The sequence below is a fragment of the Lepus europaeus genome, chromosome 11 (genome assembly GCF_033115175.1).
Source record: "Lepus europaeus isolate LE1 chromosome 11, mLepTim1.pri, whole genome shotgun sequence".
NCBI lineage: Eukaryota > Metazoa > Chordata > Mammalia > Lagomorpha > Leporidae > Lepus > Lepus europaeus.
In genome coordinates, this window is record NC_084837.1 from 85,994,261 (window position 1) to 86,013,137 (window position 18,877).

At 44.1% G+C, this 18,877-nt stretch overlaps 1 protein-coding gene across 5 annotated transcripts in view; it reads right to left on the reverse strand.

Annotated features, from left to right (window-relative positions):
- Window positions 1-18,877, reverse strand: part of CSNK1G1 (casein kinase 1 gamma 1) — a 208,890-nt gene that overhangs the window by 21,404 nt on the left and 168,609 nt on the right. For 4 of the 5 annotated variants that reach the window (XM_062206112.1, XM_062206109.1, XM_062206110.1 and 1 more), the window contains one exon: window positions 7,348-7,458. The exons of the other annotated variant lie outside the window; for it this stretch is intronic. In XM_062206112.1, coding sequence (XP_062062096.1) covers window positions 7,348-7,458 — 111 coding nt within the window. The remainder of the gene's footprint in view (window positions 1-7,347; window positions 7,459-18,877) is intronic. 5 annotated transcript variants of the gene reach the window in all.

Below are 18,877 nucleotides of genomic sequence, written 5' to 3' on the forward strand. Positions count from 1 at the left end.
CAGAGAGCTGGATCGGAAGTGGAGCAGCTGGGACATGAACTGGTGCCTATATGGAATGCTGGCGCTTCAGGCCAGGGCTTTAACCTGCTGCACCACAGCACTGGCCCCATTTTCCATATTTCTTAATTTAAACAACTTCGAATATTTTTCAAAGAGGAAAATATATTGTCTCCTTGAATGTAGACCTCCCACATGTGGAACAGTTGGGGAAATACTGGAGGAATGGGAACCACGGAAGAATGCCTATAAATAGGTTGCAACAGGACTATCCATGTGTTTTATCAAAACAAACTTTTCATCAGTATGCCTTCCCAGGGTCACGGGGTCTGCAGGTCATCCTGGTTAGGTCAAGCACAATTTCACCACATTATGTCTAGGAAGTGATACAATTCAGAAGTGTGTGGACATCGGTTGTGCTCCAAAGGTTATAACTGATTTGATTTGCAAAAATCATAGCCTTTAGGAGTTTACCAAAATTGGGGCTAAAAACAGTATGTGCCCCAAGAGGCAGATGTAATAGAAGCAGCAGAGCTTAACACAATATTGGGTAAAATACAACTGCTTGTCCTCTCTAAGGGCCAAAGAAGCTGGAAAAATTGATAGGAAGTTGCCTTTTCCAGAAATGCTGCCAGAGTGCTCTAATTGGCACCAATCTACTTGAACATAGCACTGCATAGTGTACAGCAGGAAGTACTGTCCAAATGACTATCCTATGTTCTAGGAATGCATCTACAACAGACTAACCTGTCCAATTATACATGACTAAGAGGTGTTTTCACTTTTAGAATTATTCCTTTTGTTTTTTCCATTTTCCTAAATACAAAGTGAGTATTCAAAAAAAAAAAATTTACCTATTTTTGAAAGGCAGAGATACAGAGAGGGAAAGACAGAGAGATCTTCCATCTGCTGATTCACTCCCCAAGTGGCTGCTTAGCCAGGGCTGAGCCAGGCCAAAGCCAGGAGCCTGGAACTCCATCTGGGTCTCCCACGTGGGTGGCAGGGGCCCATGATTTGGGCCATATTCTACTGCTTTCCTAAGCACATTAGCAAAGAGCTGGATCAGAAGTGGAAAACCTGGGACTTGAACTGGTGATCTTATGGGATGCTGGCATCATAGGTGGCAGCGTTATTAACTCACTGCACCACAATACTGGCCCTTCTTCCATTATTATACTGTAATTTGATCAGACCAATTCTTAGTATTCACAACATGACTGCTTAAAAATGACTCCAGGGCCAGCATTGTCATGCAGGTTAAGTCCCCAGCTTAAGATGCTGGGCTGTTCTGCTCCCTATCCCTGCTAATGAGCCTGGGAAGGCAATGGAGGATGGCCCAGGATGGGACCCCACCACCCACATGAGAGAGCTGGATTGAATTCCTGGCTCCTGGCTTTGGCCTAGCCCAGATCTGAACGTCACAGATATTTGGGGAATGACCCAGTGGACAAAAGATCTCTTTGTCTCTTCCTCTCACTAACTCTGCCTTTCAAATAAATTCATCTTAAAAAAAAAAAAAAAAAAAGATTCCAACTGAGTTACGGAGTATATTTGGTTAGCTCTCCTTCTGTGTACAATTTTCATTTTTCTTGAAATTAATAATTATTTCTTAAAATTTGCTTAGTTTTAATACATTAATTTCTCATCACCAATTCTACTCAAACTTTCTATTATTTATCTAAATAGTTTCTTTCAAGACACTACGACACACCAATATCCTAACCATTTCATCAATTTCATGAAATTGTTCTCAAAGCCTTGTTACCACCTCTGTTTGGGACAGGCTATGGATGTCAACCTGGAATCTCCTAACTTTACCAGTTTTGGGGGGATTCCTTTTTGCTTCTTTCCTTTGTTGGATCTCTGTTTCCTGGACCCCCATATTCCTTTCTTGTTACAGTTATTTTGATAACACACATCTTTCTGTAACTTCAAAAGAAAGGGTACATGAGAAGTGTCGATTTTTTTGAGTGTAGAGTTTTGGAGACATCTTTATTTTATACTCACACTAGATTGATACAGAGTTTGAGTATATAGAATTCTAAGTTGGAAATAATTCTACCTTCTAGTATTGCTATTCAGCAGAAGTTATGCTAATTCCTGATCCTTTCTTTTTTTTAATTGCATGCTATTGTTTTATGATGAATGCTCACTTATTTTTTTTTTTTAAGATTTATTTATTTATTCAAAAGTCAGAGTCACAGAGAGAAAGGGAGAGACAAAGAGAAAGCTCTCTTGTCTGCTGGTTCACTTCCCAAGTGGCTGCAGTGGTCAGCACTGAGCCAGGCCAAAGCCAGGAGTCAAGAGCTTCATCCAGTCTCCCACATTGGTGGCAGGAGCCCAAACACTTGGGCCATCTTCCACTGCTTTTCACAGGCCATTGCAGGGAGCTGGGTCAGAAGCGTAGCAGTTGGGACACAAACTGGCATCCACATGGGATACTGGCATTGCAGAGGGCAGCTTTACATGCCACACCACAGCATAGGCCCCAAAAATTCCTTTCTAAATAATATTACTTTTAAAATATTGTTGGCTTGTTTGCCTTGCCTCTTTCTTATTAAAGGCTTTCCTTAGGCCAGCGCTGTGGCTTAACAGGCTAATCCTCTGCCTTGCGGTGCCGGCACACTGGGTTCTAGTCCCAGTTGGGGCGCTGGATTCTATCCCAGTTGCCCCTCTTCCAGGCCAGCTCTCTGCTATGGCCCGAGAAGGCAGTGGAGGATGGCCCAAGTCCTTGGGCCCTGCACCCACATGGGAGACCAGGAGAAGCACCTGGCTCCTGGCTTCGGATCAGTGAGATGCGCCGGCCGCAGCGGCCATTGGAGGGTGAACCAACGGCAAAAAGACCTTTCTCTCTGTCTCTCTCTCTCACTATCCACTCTGCCTGTCAAAAAAAAAAAAAAAAAAAAAAAAAAAAAAAAAAAAAAAGGGCTTTCCTTAGAAGTTTGATAAGCCAACTACCTGTTTGTATTTAAAAGTGGGGAACTGCACAGTTAAATGAATACTGTGAGTCCACAGTAGGACTTGTCAACCATATACCACACTGCAGGGTGATCTGGCAGGGCCATTTCATCAGCAAAACCCAGTTCTCGGTATTTTCAGATGTTTTCTTTTAGGTTAGTCAGATTTCCCAGAACCTTCTCTTTCAAGCTCTTGCTTGGCAGGCAGAGACCTGGCAATTAGCATTCTGAAGCATTAAATGGTGAAAGCAGGCAGTATGCACACCTTTACTCCTTTTCTCAGTACTGTACCTGCCCCTAATGGTAACTCATATCCCCAAGTCCACATACCCCCCATCTCACCCTCTCCAGAGAATAAATCTTGGGTCTTTGCTGGGCAAGTGAGTGCATCTAAGGACCAGTGGCTTCTGAAATAGTCGATTAGTCCTCCTCATTTTAGTTCATGTCCTCTAGTCTTCTCCTCCAATCACAGGAGGCACATTCTTAGCACTTCCCTCTCCCTGTTCAGTATTCCAATTTTCTGGGACTCCTAAATCATAACTGTGCATCTGCTTTCCAGTTCCCAAAAGTGTTGTTGCTGTTGCTTTTTGTCCTATTTCCCTCATCCTGCTGAACTTTTTTTTTTTTTTTTGAAAGAAAATTATTTTACCATTCTTTTAATGTGTTTTAGGAGAGGGTAAGGGGCCGGCGCTGTGGCGCAGCAGGTTAACGCTCTGGCCTGAGCACTGGCATTCCATATGGGCACTGGTTCTAGTCCCAGCTGTTCCACTTCTGATCCAGCTCTCTGCTATGGCCTGGGAAAGCAGTAGAAGATGGCCCAAGTCCTTGGGCCCCTGCACCTGCGTGGGAGACCAGGAAGAAGCTCCTGGCTCCTGACTTCGGATTGGCGCAGTTCCCACCATAGCGGCCATCTGGGGAGTGAACCATCGGATGGAAGACCTCTCTCTCTCTCTCTGCCTCTCCTCTCTCTGTGTAACTCTGACTTTCAAATAAATAAATGAATCTTTAAAAAAAAAAAAAAAGGAGAGGGTAAAAGTAGGTCTATGTGTTCAATGCAGCACTTTTACCACAGATGCTCCCTTGAGGTCATTACGGGGCCAAAACCACCTCTTAACTTTCTGAGTCACAAGCCCTTTCAGACACTCACTGTTGTGAAAGCATATAGGAGATGCTCAGCCTAGGAAGATGCATTTCTATATGCAAAAGGCCTGTCTGTCACTGTGTCCCAATTTATATTTGGTAGCTCTAGGTTGACTGTGTGCCCTAACTAGGTATTTCACTTATCAGTATGGGAAAATATATAGCTTAAGATTACTAGAGGGGCCAGTGCTGTGGTGTAGTGGGTAAAGCCACCGCTCCAATACTGGCATCCCATTAGGGCACTGGTTCAAGTCCTGGCTGCTCTACTTCTGATGCAGCTCTCTGCTGTGGCCTGGGAAAGCAGTGGAAGATAGCTCAAGTCCTTGGGCCCCTGCACCCCCATGGGAGACCCGGAAAAAGCTCTTGGCTCCTGGTTTCAATTGAGTCAGCTCCGGCCGTTGCGGCCAATTGGGGAGTGAACCATCAGATGGATGCCTGCCCTCTCTCTCTCTCTCTCTGCCTTTCCTCTCTCTGCCTCCCCCCCCCGCCCCCCGCCTCTCCTCTCTCTCTCTCTCTGCCTCCCCTCTCTCTGTGTAACTCTGACTTGCAAATAAATAAATCTTAAAAGATGGTTCACTCCCCAGTTGGCCACAACAGCCGGAGCTGACCCAATCTGAAGCCAGGAGCTTCCTCCTCGTCTCCCACGTGGGTGCAGGGGCCCAAGGACTTGGGCCATCTTCCACTGCTTTCCTAGACCATAGCAGAGCGCTGGATCAGAAGTGGAGCAGCCAGGACTAGAACCAGTGCCCATATGTGATGCCAGTGCTTCAGGCCAGGGCGTCAACCTGCTTTGCCACAGCACTGGCCCCAAATAAATAAATCTTAAAAAAAAAAAAAAATAACTAGTACAGTCACATATATAGAAGTTAGGAGATACAAGATGGTCTTTTTTTTTTTTTTTTTTGACAGGTAGAGTTACAGACAGTGAGAGAGAGAGAAAGGTCTTTCCTTCCTTTTGGTCACTCCCCAAATGACCGCTATGGCCGGCGCTGTGCCAATCCGAAGCCAGGTGCTTCCTCCCAGTCTCCCATGCGGGTGCAGGGGCCCAAGCACTTGGGCCATCCTCCACTGCCCTCCTGGGCCACAGCAGAGAGCTGGACTGGAAGAGGAGCAGCCGGGACTAGAACCCGGTGCCCATATAGGATGCCGGCGTCGCAGGCAGAAGATTAACCAAGAGAGCCATGGTGCCGGCCCCCCACAAGATGGTCTTAATTCTAAACAGAGAAAGAGATTCAAGATAGCCCAGAAATAATATCCCAAGCCACATTTATTACAGGAAAAAAAAAAAAAAAAAGGAAAAAAGCCAACTTTTGCCAGCGCCGTGGCTCAATAGGCTAATCCTCTGCCTGCGGCGCCGGCACACCAGGTTCTAGTCCCGGTCGGGGCGCCGGAGTCTGTCCCGGTTGCCCCTCTTCTAGTCCAGCTCTCTGCTGTGGCCCGGGAAGGCAGTGGAGGATGGCCCAAGTCCTTGGGCCCTGCACCCTCATGGGAGACCAGGAGAAGCACCTGGCTCCTGCCTTCCAATCAGCACGGTGTGCTGGCTGCGGCAGCCATTGGAGGGGTGAACCAATGGAAAAGGAAGACCTTTCTCTCTGTCTCTCTCTCTCTCAGTTTCCACTCTGCCTGTCAAGAAAAAGAAAAAAAAAAAAAAAAAAAAAGCGCCAACTTTTTGGGTATCACTTTGAAACAACATCAAATGACATTCTCAGCTCATCATATGCAAAGGGACATCTGAAGGGTCTTCAAAAAGTTAAAAAAAAAAGCGTATATAAGGGCCAGCGCTGTGGTATAGTGGACTAAGCCTCCACCTGCAGTGCCAGCATCCTATGTGGGCACTGGCTCGTATCCTGGCTTCTCCTCTTCTGATCCAGCTCTCTGCTATGGTCTAGGAAAGCAGTGGAAAATGGCTCAAGTATTTGGGCCCCTGCACCCACGTGGGAGACCCAGAAGAAGCTCCTGGCTTCAGATCGGCCCAGCTGCAGTCATTGTGGCCATTTGAGGAGTGAATCAGCGGATGGAAGACCTTTCTGTCTCTCCTTCTCTCTCTTTGTAACTACACCTCTCAAATAAATAAATCTTTTTAAAAATGTGTATATAAAACCCATTATGCATGAGTTTCAAAAATTTCTGTATCAAAATAAACATCTACTTTTTTTATTTTCAAAGATTTATTTATTTGAGAAGCAGACACAGAGAGAGAGAGACATACACATACACAGAGAGAGAAATTCCCTCTGGTGGTTTACTTCCCAAATACTTGAACCAGCGGGTCTGGGCTGAGAACTCAATGCAGGTCTCCCATTAGACAGCAGAGACTCAATTACATGGGCCATCACTACTGCCTCCTTGACTCTCACTAGGAAGCCAGAGTCGCCAGTCAGAGCTAAGTACTGATACCAGATTCTCCGATGTGGGATGTAGGATCAGGTATCTAACTATGAGGCTGAACTCCAACTCCCAAGCTTAACTTTTAATTCTGTTTTTCCATTTTTTTTAAGTACCCTAGTACCATCATGGCATCAGCCATGAATGCAGTTCTCTATCCAAAAATTACTTATTTTATTTTTATGATTTATCATGAGCAGATCAAGATCATAGGACTAGGTTAACCAGAAATCAGAATTAGCAACTATACAGATGTTTCTTAGTTAATGATGAGAAGCAATCCTTCCTTTCTTTCTTTCTTTCTTTCTTTCTTTCTTTTTTTTTTTTTTTGGGACAGGCAGAGTGGATAGTGAGAGTGAGAGAGAGAGAGAGACAGAGAGAAAGGTCTTCCTTTGCCATTGGTTCACCCTGCAACGGCTGCCGCGGCTGGCGCACTGTGGCCGGCACACCGCGCTGATCCAAAGCCAGGAGCCAGGTGCTTCTCCTGGTCTCCCATGGGGTGCAGGGCCCAAGCACTTGGGCCATCCTCCACTGCACTTCTGGGCCACAACAGAGAGCTGGCCTGGAAGAGGGGCAACCGGGACAGAATCTGGCGCCCCGACCGGGACTAGAACCTGGTGTGCCGGCACCACAAGGTGGAGGATTAGCCTGTTGAGCCACGGCGCCGGCTGTGAGAAGCAATCATTTCAACAAGTGACTCTTCCCCAAATCTACCTGGACAGAATCAACATGCAGATATTCAGTTAACCATAAAAGCAGCTCACCTTTGTTACAAATTTCCATTCTAAGGAACCCAAATTCCTGAACAAGTCAACATTCCACCAGCCAGGCTAGGAAGGCTGGGAAGAGCCAATAAAAGCAGTAGTACCTGCACTGATCCCCCATGGCGGTCTGCAGCCAAGTGAGACGTCAGGTATGAGGTATTGGTCTGCCGGCTGGGCTGGACTTCCCACTCTCCTCGGCGGTCTGACGACGCAGTCTGCTCAGGCATTAGGAAGCATGAAAGCAAGATATCGAAGGAAAGGTGAAGCAACAGCAAGCAATAACAAAATCAAGTACATTAGTGTCCTGTGGGTTTTGTTTTTGTTTTGAATTTTAAATGAACAACCGCTGCAAAGCACTGAGAAACAGCATGGCTACATTCATCTCAGCCTAACGTGCCAACACATGAAGTCTACAGCGCATCATCTTCACCCACAGAAAAGCAATGATTACCAAAACAGAAAACAAAAACAAAAAGCTAGAATCAACTTTTAGCTCCCATATTAGTAAAATTTCAGTAGCCACTAAGCAGATCAAATTCAGAATGTTAAGACTGCTGGACAAAGGAATAGTCCTCCTTACAAATAATTTCACTGATTAAATATCTGAGTAGACAGTAAAGAAAACTCCTGTATTAGTGGTCAAGATAGGATGGTTTTTTTCCCTAAATAGGGAGCCTACTATTCTCAACATTAATCTCCAGGAGACTTTCTACTAAGATAAAAAAAGAGCAAAGAATAAAGACTAAGCTTTCTTATCTAAAAGAATGAACAAAGTATCCCTTTACCAGCAGGTTCAGATGTCAACAATATAAGAAGGCAGGGGATAACAATCAGGCTACCAGCCTTATTTTCCAGTTTCTCATAATTGTCTTTAGTTTAGAATTAAAATAAGTCACTGACATGGCTACTATGAATTATTTTTTTTCCTACAAAGTGAAAGGCAGATCTTTTCTCAACAAAAGGAGGACCTTCAATTCAAAACCTCTTTGGGGGCCTGCACTGTGGTGCAGCAGGTTAATCTGCTGCTTGTGATGCCAGTACCATACGGGCATTGGTTCAGGCCCAGATACTCCACTTCCAGTTCAGCTCCCTGCTAATGTGCTGGGAAAGCAGCAGGAGATGGCCCAAATCTCTGGGCCCCTGCCACCCTTGTGGGAGACTCAGACAGAGTTCCAGGCTCCCAGCTTCGGCCTGGTTTAGCCCCAACTGTCCCAGCAATTTGGGGAGTAAACCAGCAAATGGAAGATCGCTCTCTCTCTCTCTCTGTCTCTTCCTCTCTAACTTGGCCTTTCCAATAAATAAATAAATCTCAAAAAAAAGAAACAAAACTCTTTGAAATTCTGCTTTCACCTTTGCTGTCATTCAGGCTCTCTTTATTCCTTCTTTACCTGTTTTTTAGATTCCATACTATTCTCATCTCGCTCATATGTGACTTTTGTTTTAAATAATCTGTTTAGATGCCTCCTCCCTTGTACCAGATGGCTGAGGAGGTGTTAACATCATGATGCTCAGCTGTAACAATCCTAAGGCTCTACAAAAATGAAAAATGAGTAGCTGGAGAGGCAGCAATGAGGGATTAGTAAATCAAATTTTAATTGCTGCTGATATAAACAGCAGCAGGGGTTGAGTGCGAGAGTGCTGTTCTGCATGACAACCAGTAAGGAGCCTATAAATCACAGAAATGTTCACAACTGTAAATGTTGCATTCTATAAAGAAGAAAAGGAAGAGGAAGTGATGGTTTCTGAACCTATGCTCACTCTCCCCTTTCAGTGACCTCATTGATGAGTTTGAGTTCATCCATAAGTCACCCAAAAAGCATTTCCCATAAAAATCAGAGCCTTCTACACAAGCTACAACTTACTCATCCTTATTAATAGAATATGAAGTCACGTGGATAAGAACGGTGTAAAGGATCCAGCCATGTTTTCTGATTTTCCTCAGGGAATAAGCATATTCTCAGAAGGCAGCTATATTAACTTGTTGCTATATAATCTTAGAAAAAGGAGGTTGCTTATATACTGCTAGTCACACAAGAGCTACTCCAAATATCCCCTCCTCCTAATTATTTCTGCCAACACAGGTTCAGATGTTTTATTTTCCAAAATCAACCATGGAAAATAACATAATCATACCATTATTCAAATTCACTGACAGTGACTATATCCTTAGAACATTTAATCTCATTTTTGCAGACTACTAGAAATCCAAGAGGAAATCTGTACTTCTGAGGTTACAAGTAGCATCTGTGACTACTATCTATTAGAGATGGCCTCTGCAGTTCTCTCTAGGACTTTATTTTTTGTAATATTAAGTAGAATTTTTAGGCTCCTAAATTATTATACAATACTGCCAGTTCTCCCAAAATTTCAATGCTTAAAAATGTCCATTTGTAATTTATTCAGTATGCTTTTGAGTTGTATGCACTCAATACAATTACTTCTCATAAATGTTCTTTATTTTTGTATTTGTTTTTCAGGCAGATAAAATTAAAAGTTTGTGAAGATGTACATTCATTATATGTTCATGACTCAAAGATGAAGAAAGCCCTGGGTATTATTATTTCCATTTTAATGAAATATACATGAGAATTCTGGTTTGATGCTACTGTCTGATTCACAGGACGATATACTTCTTTATATTAATTCTGGCTAAATACTTTGTTGGGAGAATTAAAATTTGCTTAAATAAAAATTGCAAAAACATTTTTAAAGAGTTAAAAGTTATATTCCATCTCCATACTCAAGGAAATGTGCTATTTATCTTTTAAGGACAGAAAAATTATGCTAACATTCCATAGTGCTTCATAAACACCTTTAATGTGGCAAAGAAAAAACACACTAACCATACTACTACCTTCCAAAGGTTTCTGCATCTGCTGAAAACAGCCAAACTAAGTGCCAGAGGTGAATCTGAGGATTGTTGGCTTATTACTTTGGAAACTACTTTCCATTAAAATACTAAACTTGAGACTGGCATTTCTGTATACAGGTTGCAACACGGGCATCCCATACAGGAAGGTCACACCAAGTCCCACCGTTCCATTTCCAAACCGGCTTCTGGTTAATGTGCCTGGGAAAGCAGTGGAAAATGGCCCAAGTGCTTGTGTTCCCTGCCACCCACATGGGAGACACAGATGGAGTTCCAGGCTCCTGGCTGCTGTGTGGCCCAGTCCTGGAGTGAACCACGAAAAATCTCTATCTTGCGGTCAGGCTCTCCTTCTCTGTCAGTCTTTCAAATCAAATAAATCTTAAAAAAAGAACAAACCAGCCAAACTCTATGGCTATTCTCCTCTGGAATTTGAAGGCTTGAACTGGGCCCCACAGGGTGATGCAGAAGAAGACCATTTGCCAGTTTTGAAGCAACTGAGTGCTTAGGAGAGGGAGAAACCAAGGAATTCTGACAACTACAGCACTCTTCTGGTCTACCTTCCACTGAAAAGTGCTGCAGGCACCACTGTGCACACAGGGGTTACGATTAGGCACGATCAGCTCAGTAACTAGTTAGATCAGTGTGTAAACCCTTCATTCTACAAGATTACTCATGCACACACATCTATGTAAAAAGCAGTCAAGGTCCATGGATACAAGGGTCATTCAGCAAAGTCAGTCTCTCTAAATTACTTGAAAGGCAGAGGTGCACACGGAGTGTGTACGTCCCCAAAGGCAGGAGCAGGAATTTCAAGCAGAGGTAACTCCTTGGGGGAGCACTTTAAAATCTTCAGTTGTGATTGCATTTCCTGCACAGAAATTCTTTTTTTTACTATGCAGTAGGTGAGTGTGGAAATAAGCAAGCAGCAACCCAGCAACACAGAAATTCAAATGCAAAGCTAACAAAATAATACTTAAGAGAAGTCATGGAAGACTGGTAACAGACTGAAAATCACCACTTGTGCCTACAGCAAAGGAAACAAATGTCTCATTCGATGGGATTGATGAAGGCACGGGCAGCAGGGAGACTAGCACTAACAAGAAGGGAGGCAAACAGTCTGAAAACATCTCGGATATCACCCTCATCTACGGCTTGAACATTCTTTCAAATTCTTACTAGAGATAAAGCCACTGTTCTAGTGCACAAGGAAGGCAAACATCTTTCTCTCGTAGCAAATTAATAACCAAATCCTATTCATCACATAAAGTTAATTAAAATTTTATTTTGATTATATTTACAAAGAACTTCATCCACATCACTTTATGGCTCTGAAAAATACTCCAAAAGCTTCCATCTAATAAAAAGAAAAACCACCTGGGGTCTCTCTAGTCAGTCTTCCTGCCCGCTATACTGCCTTTAACTTCAGTTGGTAAGAACAGAAACTGAACAGTATCAAAAGGTTAACAACAAATACACTAGTTTACATTCTGTCTCATCACAATTCCAAAATAAAAATTTCTCTCTCTCTCTCTCTTTTGACAGGCAGAGTTAGACAGTGAGAGAGAAAGAGAGAGAGAGAGAAAGAGAGAAAAAGTCTTCCTTCCATTGGTTTACCTGCCAAAATGGCTGTCATAGCTGGCGCACAGCACCGATCTGAAGCCAGGAGCCAGGTGCTTCTCCAGGTCTCCCATGGGGTGCAGGGCCCAAGCACTTGGGCCATCCTCCACTGCACTCCCGGGCCACAGCAGAGAGCTGGACTAGAAGAGCAGCAATCGGGACAGACTCCGGCACCGCAACCGGGACTAGAACCCGGAGTGCCAGCGCTGCAGGTGAGGATTAGGCTAGTGAGCCACGGCGCTGGCCTCTCTCTCTCTCTTTTAATGTGGTAGGGATAAGATGGAGGAGAAGAGAATGTGGGCAGGAAGAATGGCAAAGGAAGCATCTTCAGAAATTATTATTATTATTATTTTGTGGCATAGTAGCTGCCACCCACATACAGTGCCACCAATCAAATGTGGGTGCCAGTTTGAGTTCTGGTTGCTCCATTTCCAATCCAGTTTCCTGCTAACATGCCTGGGAAAGCAGTGGAAGATGCCCCAAGTACTTGGCTCCTATACTCATGTGGGAGACCTGGAAGAAGCTCTTAGCTCATGGCTTCAGCATGGCCCAGCCCCGGCTGTTGTGGCCATTTGGGGAGTGAACCAGCAGATGGAAGATCTCTCTGTCTCTCTGCCTTTCAGATAAATAAATAAATCTTTAAAAAAAAGAGAAAAAAAATTTTTAAAGATTTACTTAAATGAAAATCAGAGCTGGAGAGAGAGAGAGAGAGAGAGATCTTCCATCTGCTGGTTCACTCCCCAAGATAGCTGCAATGGCCAGCGCTCTGGGCCACACAGAAGTCAGGAGCCAAGAGCTTTATTTGAGTCTCCCATTTGGGTGACAAAGGCCCAGACACTTGGACAATCTTCTGCTGCTTTTCCCAGGCCATTAGCGGGGAGCTGGGTCAGAAGTGCAGCATCCAGGACATGAACCAGCATCCGTATGGGATGCTGGTATCATAGGTGGTGGCTTCATCTGCTACACCATGATGCCATCCCCAAGAAATAATTTTTGAAATATTAGTCCCTTACAGGTAAGAAATGAAAAAGAAGCTGACAAAGTATTAAAAGTATATACTTTAGGGGCCAGCACCGTGGTGCAGTACTTAATCCTCCACCTGCAGCAGCAGTATCCCATATGGGTGCCAGTTCTAGTCCCAACTGCTCCTCTTCCGATCCAGCTCTCTGCTGTGGCCTGGGAAAGCAGTGGAAGATGGCCCAAGTGCTTGGGTCTGCACCTGCATGGGAGTCCGGGAGGAAGCACCTGGCTCCTGGCTTCAGATCGGTGCAGCTCTGGCCATTGCAGCCATCTGGAGAGTGAACCAACTGAGGGAAGACCTTTCTGTCTTTCCCTCTCATTGTCTGTAACTCTACCTCTCAAATAAATAAATAAATAAATAAAATCTTTTTTAAAAAAAGTATATACTTTAACAAAACTAAAAACTTCATTTTAGGGACCAGCACTGTGGCGTAGGAGGTAAAGTTGCTGCCTGCAGTGCCAGCATCTCATACGGGTGTTGGTTCGATTCCCAGCTGCTCTACTTTGGATCTAGCTCTCTGCTATGGCCTGAGAAAGCAGTAGAAGATGGCCTTGTACCCACGTGGGAGACCTGGAAGAAGCTCCTGGCTTTGAATCAACCCAGCTCCAGCCATTGCAGCCAACTGGAGAGTGAACCAGCAAATGGAAGGCCTTTTTTCTCCTCTTCTCCCTCTCTGTAACTCTGCCTTTCAAATAAATAAATCAATATTAAAAAACAAAACAAAACAAAACAAAAAACCTTCCTTTTATTAAGCTCATGAAACAGAATCAGTTTTTCCATGACAGACAGGGATTATTCCATGCAATCTATCACCTGTGCAAATAGTGTTTTCTTATATTCTACATACTTGATCATATATGAAGGATGTTTAAACATCCTTGGGGCGAGTATGTGGTGAAGCAGGTTGTCATTGCTTGGGATGTCCGCATTCACTACTGGAGTGCCTGGTTCAAATCCCTATTTCCCACCCAGCTTCCTGTTAAAGCACCTGGGTGGCAGCAGATGATGGCCCAAGTTCTTTGGTCCCTACCATCCATCTGGGAGACCCAAATGAAATTCCTGGCTCCTAGCTTCAACCTGGCCCAGCCCTGGCTGTTGTGGGCATGCGGAGAGTGAAACAGTGGATGGAAGATCTCTGTCTCTCCCTCTCCATCCCTTTGCCTTTCAAGTAATTAAATACATCTTGAAAGAAAAAAATCACTTACAGGGGCTAGCACTGTGGCTGAGCGAGTAAAGCTGCTGTCCGTGGCACCAGCATCCCATATAGGCACCAGTTCAAGTCCTGGCTGCTCCACTTCCAATCCAGCTAGCTCCCTGCCAATGCTCCTGGGGAAGCAATGAAGGATGGCCCAAGCTCTTGGGCCCCTCTATCCTGGTAGGGAGATCTGGATGAAGCTCCAGGTTTTTGGCTTCAGATCAGACCAGCTCTGGCAGCTGTGGCCATTTGGGGAAGTGAAACAAAAGATGGAAGATCTCTCTCTCTCTCTCTCTGTCTCTCCCTCTCTCTCTTTGTAACTCTACCTTTCAAATAAATAAACACAATTTTAGAAACAACAAAATTTTAAAAAGCACTTGCAAAAACAAGGAAGGAGTAGTCTCAGGATCACTACTACGTAGCACGGAGATAGGAGTTTCAGTTCTGTGAAGCTCTTAGAAAAAACACAGTAATCACCCTTTCTTCAAACCTTGCCCTATTCTCACTCAGAATGGTATAAGATACTCCCCTAGGGGTTAGGACTACTCCAGACTCACCAAGTCTCTTCCTATAAGAAGATAGCTTAGAACACATGGTCTGCTGAACTATAAACACATATTTGCTGAAATATAAAATGAAACGTGCATAGACATTAGAAAACTTTTGTTGTGGAACAGAAAATTAACAGCAGAGCTAAGCAGCAGTAGCAGTGACAAGGTGACAGGACAGAAGCAGCTAAGAAAGTATGTTTTGCACTTGTTCATTTCAATGCTCCTCTGAGTTAAGATCCCAGGCCTGAGGAGGGCAGTCCTACCCTGCATTGAACTCTAAGTGGAGGATAGCCAGGGTGGGCAGCAATCCCTCTGCCTGTGCTCCTGCTAGACAGTAGTAGGTGACATGTTAGAAAGTACACACAAGTCAAAAGAAAGCTAACTCATTTGCCCCTTCAACTAGCAAGTCCTGAGTCTTGGTGAGAACTAATCAATACTCCATAAAAGGAAAGAAACAGAGTATTAACCGGCTTTTGTTTATAGCTACTGGACCTGTTTTAAAAATTTTACAAAGATTTCATTTTATGAAGATCTTTGATTACCTTGACTACTTAGCAATTTTGCTGATCTCCTCTTTGGGAAACCTATGTTCCTAACAAGTTTTATTCATTATTCAGTAAGCATGATAGCATTAAAGCATAATACAGTTTTCTAAGGCTATACAAGTCCTTACAGCCATTCCTTTGGCATCTGCACACAAATAAATCTGAACCTCTTTTTTTTTTTCTTTTGGAGGCATAGTTTCTTTAGAACTAAATGATTTGTTCTTTTTAAATTTTGCTTATTTCTACATGCTTATGGGCTACTGAGCTACTTTAAATGCATGCTTCTTCAGAAAGATGAGGGGTCTGCTGATCTTAGATCCTCATTTTCCTTCCCAAACTAGAGAGTTTACATAGAATAGTCCATCTAACAGGAAATTACAAAGAATAAAATGTTCTGGGTTGGCAGGGAGGAGCGGCTCTGGTGTAGTGGCTAAGTTGCTACTTGGGATGCCCACACCCCGAATCAGATTGCCTGGTTTGAGTCCCAGCTGCTTTGCTTCTGACCCAGCTTCCTGCTACTGCACGGCCTGGGAGGCAGCAGGTGATGACTCAAATACTTCAGTTCCTGTCACCAATGTGGGAGACCAGGACTGAGTTCCCTACTTCCTTCCAGCTTTGGCCTGGCCCAGCCCTGGCTAATATTTCTGAGGAATGAACTCTTTTTTTTTTTTTTTAAAGATTTATTTTATTTATTTGAAAGGCAGAGTTAGACAGAGAGCAGGAAGAGACAGAGGGAGAGACAAAGAGAGATCTTCCATCCACTGGTTCACTACCCAAATGGTCGCAATAGCTGGAGCTGGGCCAGACTGAAGCCAGGAGCTTCTTCCAGGTCTCCCATGTGGGTGCAGAGTTCCAAGGATGTGGGCCATGTTTTGCTGTTTTCCCAGGTGTATCAGCAGGGAGCTAGATTGAAAGTGGAGCGACTGGGACTTGAACCGCATCCCATGTGGGATGCCAACATCACAGGCAGCGGCTCAACCCATTACACCACAATGCTGGAGCCCCTCTGTCTTTCAAATAAAAATGAAAAATAAGAGGCAGATCTAACATAAACTTAAATACAGTTCTTTGGGAACCATATTTGGGATCTACTATTGTATCTATGAATAGGACAGTATTCAACTCCATATACTTATAACACAGATCAGCAAAGCAAAATTCTCCCAGAATATAAGTCAGTAGATTCCCATTGTGATTGAGGAGAACTATTATTATCATGGGAACTTTCTTCACAGCAAAAGTGTGCTGTGTTTTTTTACATCTATCCCCTTAAGCAGACAATTCAGACCTACTCTGGCTACCAAAAGAGAGGCAGATTGGCTCTTTGTGGAAACAGAAAATAGGAAGAAAAGTTTAAAACTTGTTTTTCACGGACAGTTAAATAAATATTTGTAACATAAATACCTGATTTAAAAAAAAAGATTTGTTTATTTATTATTTGAAAGGCAGAGTTACAGAGAGGCAGAGAGAGGCAGAGAGAGAGAGAGAGTCTTCCATCCACTGGTTCACTCCCCAAATGGCCGCAACAGCTGGAGCTGCGCTGATCCAAAGCCAGGAGCCAGGAGCTTCTTCCCAGTCTCCCATGCAAGTTTAGGGGCCCAAGCACTTGGCCCATCTTCTACTGCTTTTTCGAGCCATAGCAGAGAGCTGGATTGGAAGTGGATCAGCCAGGACTCGAACCAGTTCCCATATGGGATGGCGGCAGCTTTACCAGCTGCTCCACATTGCAGGCCCCAATATCTTATTTTATTTATGCCCTTCACTTGATAGATTCATTCACCCATACAATTATTTATGAAGTATGATCTATCCAAGATGTTAATTTAGGTGTTAGGGAGTAAAAACAGTGAACAACATGATACAAATCTCTGCTCTTCATAGCTTAAATTTGAGAAAGCTGAGACCCCAAATAGGTTAAATGTTCTTTGGCTGAAGTCTTGGGATAAGCCCAAACCAAGCTTGTAAACCACTAGACTCGTGACTCTACCACAGAGTTGCTGGGCAGATCTACCCAGAACAAGGAAGCTCTTTAGGTATTATCATCAGTGTCATCTCCAAGCCTTAACTCCCAAATATCTCTTAGATTCTCTCTCTCTCTCTCTCTCTCTCTCTTTTTTTTTTTTTTTTTTTTTTTTTTGACAGGCAGAGTGGACAGTGAGAGAGAGAGAAAGGTCTTCCTTTTTGCTGTTGGTTCACCCTCCAATGGCTGCCGCGGCTGGTGCACCGCGCTGATCCGACAGCAGGAGCCAGGTGCTTCTCCTGGTCTCCCATGGGGTGCAGGGCCCAAGCACTTGGGCCATCCTCCACTGCACTCCCTGGCCACAGCAGAGAGCTGGCCTGGAAGAGGGGCAACAGGGACAGAATCCGGCACCCCGACCGGGACTAGAACCCGGTGTGCCAGCGCCACAAGGCGGAGGATTAGCCTATTGAGCCGCGGCGCCAGCCTAGATCGTCTCTTAAGAACCATCCTCAGCCTGCCAGATATTTTCAGGTGGAATACACAGCTAGTATTTCAAATACAAGCAGCCTAAATTCAAACTCTAAACAAGTCCCACCTTTCCCATCTCCAGCCTCACCTGCCTCCTGAAAATGCAAGCTAAAAATCTCAGCAGCAGCTTCCCTGAATCCTAACAGATATAGGGGCTGCAAATTCTGGCAGACTGCTTCCATGCAGCATTTTGCAATTCTATTTTATTTTTACTACAATAGCCCATCTGGGCCCCCTTTACCTCTGGAGGGAATTCACTCTCCTCTTACTGGTCTCCACACTGGCTGTAGAATGCTATCACCTTCTGCGCCAAAAGAATTCTAAAACAAAGTTTTCATCATTACCACCTCTCTGTTGAAAAACATTTAGTTCCTACTCCTACTGGAATTAAGCATCAACCCTTCAGCCCAGAATTCTAGTAGTTCATTCCAGTGGCTCCAATCCATGAACCCAGCTCTGTCTCCTAGAAGTCCATTATTTACATCATACATTTTAGCAAAATTGGACTAGATATAATACTTGTTGTTGCTTATGTATTCTTTCTGTTTATAATGCACTTATTTGTCATCACTTAAAAAAAAAGAATTAAATTTATTTATTTATTTGAAGGTCAGAGTTACAGAGAGGAGAGGCAGAGAGGCAGAGAAGCAAAGAGAGAGAAAGAGAGAGATATCTTCCATTCACTGGTTCACTCCCCCAATTAGCAGTAACGGCCAGAGCTGCACCAATCCAAAGCCAGGAGCCAGGAGGTTCTTCCGGTCTCCCATGCAGGTACCGAGGGCTATCTTCTACTGCTTTCCCAGGCCATGGCAGAGAGCTGGATCAGAAGTGGAGCAGCCGGGACTCAAACCGGCGCCCATATGGGATGCCGGAACTGCAGGTGGCACCTTTACCTGCTACACCACAGCGCCAGCCCCAACCACTTTATTTTCCTAACAGCACTTCAAATGCAGTTTATTTGATGAAACAATTTGTCACGCTCAGATTATTTGAAATGTTCCTTCTAATCCCACATGATAGCAATTTGTGACCTGGAACTCTCAATCTGTTCTGCCTTGGGTTATGGTTATCTGGCCACTTCCTCTATCTACTTGTCAGCTCACTGAAGACAAGGACTACCTATCTTAGTATCTACAGGACATACTTTCACAAAGCAGAGCTTCAGCCCAGATTTGCTGGGTCATGGTAGCTGAAAAAACACTGGCTGTCACTAGTCAACACCTTTTGATCTCTCCAAAGGCCAGATTTTATTTTCTCCTTTTGCAGATTTCAAAACATGAAAAGATTTGCTGCACATTTTCTTAAAAAAAAAAAAAAAAAAAAAGAGGGAGGGCCGTGCAGTGGCACA